At 46.7% G+C, this 7,378-nt stretch overlaps 1 protein-coding gene across 1 annotated transcript in view; it reads right to left on the bottom strand.

Annotated features, from left to right (window-relative positions):
* Positions 1-7,378, bottom strand: part of SLC25A43 (solute carrier family 25, member 43) — a 42,542-nt gene that overhangs the window by 34,594 nt on the left and 570 nt on the right. Inside the window, exons 2-3 of the mRNA XM_011977206.1 lie at positions 5,718-5,959; positions 2,157-2,329 (exon numbers count right to left, since the gene is read on the bottom strand). Coding sequence (XP_011832596.1) covers positions 2,157-2,329; positions 5,718-5,959 — 415 coding nt within the window. The remainder of the gene's footprint in view (positions 1-2,156; positions 2,330-5,717; positions 5,960-7,378) is intronic.

The raw sequence follows: 7,378 nt of genomic DNA, 5'->3' as shown, positions 1-7,378 counted from the left end.
GAGAATCGCTTGAACCCAGGAGGAGGAGGTTGCAGTGAGCTGAGATTGTGCCACTGCACTCCAGCCTGGGTGTCAGAGTAAGACTCTGTCTCTCAAAAAAAAAAAAAAAAAAAAAAGTGAAGCCAAATGTCAAACTGGGAAAAATGTGTGAGATGTATGACAAAGGGTTAATATCTTTAATATATAAAGACTTCTTACCAACGAATAGAAAAACTTTGCACCTATACTACCATTACAATGATGTGACAATTATCTGGACAAGGACAGGCAAGGAATGCAACCCAGACAGATAAAGTTTCAGGGAGTGGAGTGGCATTATTGAGTGTAATCATAGTGTGTATTTGTCTGAAGGCAGTTTTGATAAGCACCTTCAGGCTGTTTAGTGCTGAGGTAAGCGATGGCCCCGGGCAGCTGGGAATACTACAGAGGGAAAGCGGAGCGGGGAGGGGCATTGAGCAAGCGAGGACAAGTTAGAGTCCCGGGGGAAAACCAAACTTGGTTGGGACTGATCATTTAAACTTGGATTCAGCTGACCCCAAATTAATTTCTATAGAGTTCTTCAGGAATATATTACTTGTATAAATCAGGGTTTGCCCAGAAGAGGCCATGGAGACAGGCTAGCCCATGGAAGTGGAATATTTTTTTTAATTTTAATTTTTAGTTCTGTGATACATGTGCAGGATGTGCAGGTTTGTTACATAGGTGAACACATGCCATGGTGGTTTGCTACACCTATCAACCCATCACCTAGGTATTAAGTCCAGCATGCATTAGCTATTTTTGAATTTTAAGGGCCTGAGCAGGGCTAAGAGAAGATACAGCACCTCAGCCCTGCTAGGATTCTGGGCCTGCCGCCACTGTACAGATATAACTGTTACCCATCCAACCTTATTTGAACTAGTCTGATTTTTCTTTGATCAAAATTGGCTTATTCTAGGCTAAGTCAATTACTCACTTTGGAACCTCTGATTCTAGGATTTTGCCTCAGTGGTCTCACTAAGGTGCCACCCTTTTTTTCTTTTTTCTTTTTTTTGAGACGGAGTTTCACTCTTGTTGTCCAGGCTGGAGTGCTATGGCGCAATTGCTCACTGCAATCTCTGCCTCCCGGGTTCAAGCGATTCTCCTGCCTCAACCTCCCGAGTAGCTGGGTTTACAAGCAAGTGCCACCACACCCAGATAATTTTGTATTTTTAGTAGAGACAGGGTTTCTCCATGTTGGTCAGGCTGGTCTCAAATTCCTGCCCTCAGGTGATCCACCCTCCTGGGCCTCCCAAAGTGCTGGGATTACAGGTATAAGCCACTGCGTCCGGCCCGATGCTGCCCCATTTTAAATGCAGTTCCTTCCTCAGCGAGGGAGTCAGGGATGCTGGACCCTTGTTAGCTATAGTTCCTAGCTTATGTTGGTCCTATCCAGTCTGCTTCACTGAGGTAAGGCACAGTGTGGAAAGCAAGAGTGGCATCCTTGCTGTGGAGGCAGGAAGGACAGGGAGCATTATTAGCAGGCTGCATTTAATATTCTACTCTCTGCTGGTCTTGGAGGAAGAGAGCCACAAGTGATATAATCAGGAAGTCAGGAAAGAAGAGGGAAGCCTCATCTGGAGGCTTTTTTCTTTTTTACTTTTTTTTTTTTTTGACAGAGTCTTTCTGTGTCACCCAGGCTGGAGTGCAGTGGCGTGATCTCAGCTCACTAAAACCTCTGCCTCCCAAGTTCAAGTGATCCTCCTGCCTCAGCCTTCCGAGTAGCTGGGATTACAGGCACCTGTCACCACTCCCAGCTAGTTTTTGTATTTTCAGTAGAGGCGGGGTTTCACCATTGACCAAGCTGGTCTTGGACTCCTGACCTCAAGTGATCCACCCACCTCAGCCCTCCCAAAGTGCTGGGATTACAGGCGTGAATCACTGCACCTGGCCTGGAGGCTTCTTAAAAGACCAAAAAACAGGATGGGAATTAGGAGGCAGCCTGGGCTCAAGCCAAGAGCTCTGAGGTTAGCAGCAGAAATGCCACAGCGTGGGGGTTTTTGCACAGTATTTGTGTGAGCAGTCGGAAGCTCCTTGGAAACCTGGCATCACTTGGGGTCGGTGTTTTTTGCTGTTGTTACCCACCCACAAACACTGCAAAGCATTCCACCCCGCATCCCACTCGGATAACTCCTCACCTGCATCTTTCTCTTCACGGTCTCAAAGGGAAAGGAGAGGGTCTGGGTCACTGCAGCAGCCAGACAGACATTAGCAAAGTTCTGTGGGAGAGAAAACTGATCTCGGGGTCCATTCCAGATTTTCTCCAGGTTCATGTGAACAAGAAGGGAGCCAGCAGAGAACGGCAGAGCACCTGTGAAACAAGGCCAGGGAAAGGTTGCTGCTGTGTTGGGAAAACACTGGCTTGAGAACATAAATTCCTGGGAGGATTCCGGGGAAAGAAAACAGGAGGGGCTCTGGGGTTGCTAAAATCCCTCCAACTCAAGGAGCATGGGGGAACTTTCTTGAGTGACGATAATGTGCTATATTTTGGTAGGGGTTGTGTCATTTGTCAAAATGCATCAAATGGTTCACTAAAAGTTTGTCCACTTTACTGGATGTAAATTGTACTTTAAAAAAGAACCATACGGCTGGGTGTGGTGGCTCATGCCTGTAATCCCAGCACTTTGGGAGGCCGAGGTGGGTGGATCACGAGGTCAGGAGATTGAGACTACCCTGGCCAACATGGTGAAACCCCATCTCTACTAAAAATACAAAAAGTAACTGGGTGTAGTGGTGGGTGCCTATAATCCCAACTACCTGGGAGACTGAGATAGGAGAATCACTTGAACCCGGGAGGTGGAGGTTGCAGTGAGCCGAGATCGCTCCACTGCACTCTAGCATGGGCGACAAGAGAGAAACTCCATCTCAAAAAAAAAAAAAAAAACCATACACAAATATTGAACTCTAGTTAATAACACACATGTTGAAGGGTTTAGGGGTGAAGTATACTGATATTTGCAAGTTACACTGAAATCATTAAAAAAAAAAAAAAAAAAGTGGACTGGCTGAGCACAGTAGCGCATGCCTATAATCCCAGCACTTTGGGAGGCCGAGGTGGGCAGATCACTTGAAGTCTGGAGTTCGAGACCAGCCTGACCTCGTCTCTACTAAACTCCATCTCTACTAAAACGGAAACTCTGTCTCTACTAAAAATACAGAAAGTAACTGGGTGTGGTGGTGCGTGCCTGTAATATCAGCTACTTGGGAGGCTGAGGCATGAGAATCGCTTAAAGCTGGGAGGCAGAGGTTGCAGTGAGCCGAGATTGCACCACTGCACTCCAGCCCGGGCGACAGGGATGAGTAGCAAAATGTTAATTGTAGCATCTAGATGGTCCATGGATGTGTACTCTATATTTCTTTTAATTTTTCTAAATATTTGAAGCTTTTTTTTAATGTTTGGGGAAAAATCACTCAGGTAAAAAAAGTCAGTGGGCAGCACCTCATTATGTTTTGGAGGACAGGAGGGACTGCTCTCTAGCTGAGAAGGAAACATTCTGTGAAAACTGGAAAGTGAGAGACTCTCGGTGGTGAGGGAGGTCACCTGACCTCACCTTTGGGAATTACGTGGTCATATCATGGCCCAGTGGGCACCCTACACTGTGTGGCTTCCTCACCTTTCTAAGAACTGAGATGGTAAGTAATATAGTAGGTGGCACTTTCACAAACTTCCAGAAACTTTAGGAGCCATCTTTAGTTTACAGAGGGACTACATTTCTCCCTCAAAATGAAATTTAAAATAGGGGATAATACAAGTGAGATTGCTTATCTTTAGAAAAATGTAATGTTTATTTAATTGGCTCACCAACCTTCCATTTACCTTCATTCAGAAAACATCTGGAAAGCTTAGGTTATGTGCCGGGCCCTGTGCCAGGCGCTGGGAATCCAAAGAGCAACAGGCTAATTTCTGGAGATGCTCATCATCGAGGAGAAGAGACAGTCAGGGAAAAGTAAGTATAACGCCCCTGATGTGTGCCACAACAGGGGGGCTATATGAAATGCATTAGGTACACAAGGATCAAAGGGATTAATTTTGCCTGGGGGTTCAGGAGGGACTTGATGGAAGAGAGAACTTTTGAACTGGATCTTGAGGAATGAGTAGGAGTTCATCAGACTTTGACAGAGTGGAAAGGCAAAGGGAACAGCATGTTTAAAGGGAGTCATATTTCCAGGAAATCCAGGTTTTTCTGAATGGCTGGAGGATGAATGCAGGTGGAGGTGTGGCAGGAGATGAGGTAGGACAGACTGGCAGGGGCCAGGTCTGAAGGATCTGGAATGTCCTAAGGAATTTGGGCTTTCTCCTGTAGCTCAGGAGTCGCTGAACACTTTTAAGGACAGCAGTGAAATGAGGGCCATGAAACGATGAAATTGCATGTGGAGAGATCACCTCAGCCGGGCAGCAGTGCACGGGGAAGACTGGGGCAGGAGAGACCAAGAGTGGAAGCAGGTAGGAGCCGGAGTCTGCGGGAGACCCTGAGAGTGTGAGTCGTAAGGATCTGTGGGAAAGAGGATGAGTCAAATCGACAGAGCTTGGTGATTCACGTGGGGGTGGAGTGAGAGAAGAAGTTGAAGTGATCCCTAGGTTTTTTTTCTGGCTTGGGCCATGGGGTGAAAGGAAGGTAGTCTCATTCATTAGGGAACACAGGAGGAAGAGCTAGTTTGAGACCAATGAGGACATCAGGGTTAATCTTGAATTTGATGTGCCTAGGGAGCATGGGGTGAAGGTGTCCAACAGCAGGGACTCATACTACCATTGGGAATTGGTATCAGTCAGGGGCTAACAGAGGGCTCTGGAGTTCTATGGCTAGTTTCTCCCACTTTCTATCTATGTGGACTTGGGCAGGTCACTTAGCTTCCTGAAGCATCTATCTCCTCATCTGTAAAGTAAGGCCTCATGAGAAAGTGCATGCAATGCTTTTGGCACAGTACCCAGCATGTGGTAAGTACTTTCCCCCAAAAGTTGGTCATTGTTACTAAAGAGGTAGAGAATGAGGGTCACAGAGTACACTGACGCTTGTTTAAGCCACTAGCACAGATGAGGCCACCTAGGGAGGGTTTGGAGGATGAGAAGCAAGCTAAAGGGGAGGCTAAAATGAAAGCTAAGGAAGGAGCCCAGGGGAAGAGCAACGTGTAGGGGCTGGCAGTATCAGATGAGCCAGGTGGGCCGGATAAGTCAGATAAGAAAGAGCTGCCAGAGAGATGGGAAGACACCCAGGACTTGGACGGGTCCTCGAAGCCAAGTTTCCAGAAGAAGGGGTGGTCAACCTTATCAAATTCAGATAAAGGGCAAAAGTCCGCTGGATTTTGCAATTGGGCCATAAATGTGTAGCTCTGGCAAAGGTTACAAAGACCCCGGAAGACACAGTTGTTACCCTAGTTGCCCTCATGGCATATCAATGCGTATGTACACGGAAGACTCCTTCTGCAGTCAGATGGAGAGTGGGCAGAATTGCATTCTTACCGGTTTGCTGAGTCACCTCCACTTTCCGTTCTACTCCCCTCCCGGGGATGTAACTGGCCACAGTTTAGGAGTGAAGCGTATGGCTATGGAATAGAATGAAGCTAATTGGCTCTATGTAGGTTGAACCCATATAACCTTGACCTCAGTAAAACTGATTTAGTGGCTCACAAAGGTATACAATACATTTGTAATTTCAGAGGACATAGCCTTTTCTTGGACAAGGTGAAAAGGTCCATCTTACCTACAACAGTGAGGGAAACCCCTCGATAAAGGGCAAGGAACCCTTCCTGTTGGTAAATAGTAGAAAAAGCATGGAGGAGCCCCCTGTACGATGGTTCCAGCATGTTCTGCACGATCAACCGGGTTTTGATGAGGTCTGTAGGATATGTTACAATGGTGGAAACCATGCCTGCGAGACTCCCAGCCATGATGGAGCTCCACTGGGAAATATGGCCCAGGTCATCTGTGAACATCACAACAAACCTGGGAGAAAATAGGGGGAAAGGCCAGAGGAATCAGCTATGGATTGTGCTAGAGTTCTCTCCACTAGTTCTTGAAATATTTTCCAGCATTTCAAAGAACTTTACAAAGTGAGAAGTTACTATAGTACTATATAAGCATTCATGAATAACACATTTACATTTTTCTATATTTATATGATGCTAGTTGGCTATAAGAGATGCCTAAGTTTCTTATTTACATCTATCCCAAGTCCTTCCCACTTAAAGCATTTTCTTTTTTTTTTTTTTTTCTTTTTTTTGAGACGGAGTCTCGCTCTGTTGCCCAGGCTGGAGTGCAGTGGCGGGATCTCAGCTCACTGCAAGCTCCGCCTCCCGGGTTCATGCCATTCTCCTGCCTCAGCCTCCCAAGTAGCTGGGACTACAGGCGCCCGCCACCGCGCCTGGCTAGTTTTTTGTATTTTTTAGTAGAGACGGGGTTTCACCATGTTAGCCAGGATGGTCTCGATCTCCTGACCTCGTGATCTGCCCGTCTCGGCCTCCCAAAGTGCTGGGATTACAGGCTTGAGCCACCGCGCCCGGCCAGCATTTTCTACTTTTAGCTACGTAATTGTCGATCCTGGCTTGCCTATAGGGTGTAAATGCACAGAAGTACCTGGTAAATACCAACAGGAATGCAGTCTTTTAGTTCAGCTGAAACTTAAAAGGAACAAAATTTCTTGAAATGATAACTTTGAGCATCTCAGTAATTCCGTTGTTTTTTCTTTCTTTCTTTTCTTTTTTTTTTTTTGAGGCAGAGTCTCACTTTGTCGCCCAGGCTGGAGTGCAGTGGCACGATCTCAGCTCACTGCAACTTCTGCTCCCCAGGTTCAACCAATTCTCATGCCTCAGCCTCACAAGTAGCTGGGACAACAGGCACACATCACCATGCCCAGCTAATTTTTGTAGTTTTAGTAGAGATGGAGTTTCACCATGTTGGCCCGACTGGTCTCAAACTCCTGACCTCAGGTGATCCACCCCCGCTCGGCCTCCCAAAGTGCTGGGATTACAGGCATGAGCCACCGTACCTGGCCCAGAACTGGGCACTTTGGGAGGCCGAGGCAGGTGGATCACCTGAGGTCAGGAGTTCGAGACCAGTCTGGCCGACATGGTGAAACCCCATCTCTACTAGAAAATACAAAAAAATTAGCCAGGCATGATGGCATGTGCCTGTAATCCCAGCTACTTGGGAGGCTGAGGCAGGAGAATCGCTTGAACCCAGGAGGCGGAGGTTGCAGTGAGCCGAGATCGCGCCACTGCACTCCAGCCTGGGCAATAGAGAGAGACTCCATCTCAAAAAAAAAAAAAAAAAAAAAAAAAAAAAAACATTTGTTTTGTACCTTGTAGTTATATTTAGGTTGAAATTTTTAATGAGGATTTCATCCCACTTAACTGGGCACAGTAC

This window comes from Mandrillus leucophaeus, unplaced genomic scaffold (genome assembly GCF_000951045.1).
Source record: "Mandrillus leucophaeus isolate KB7577 unplaced genomic scaffold, Mleu.le_1.0 Scaffold174, whole genome shotgun sequence".
Lineage (NCBI taxonomy): Eukaryota > Metazoa > Chordata > Mammalia > Primates > Cercopithecidae > Mandrillus > Mandrillus leucophaeus.
Note: the sequence above shows the minus strand (reverse complement) of the source record. Positions and strands in the feature narration are given on the sequence as shown.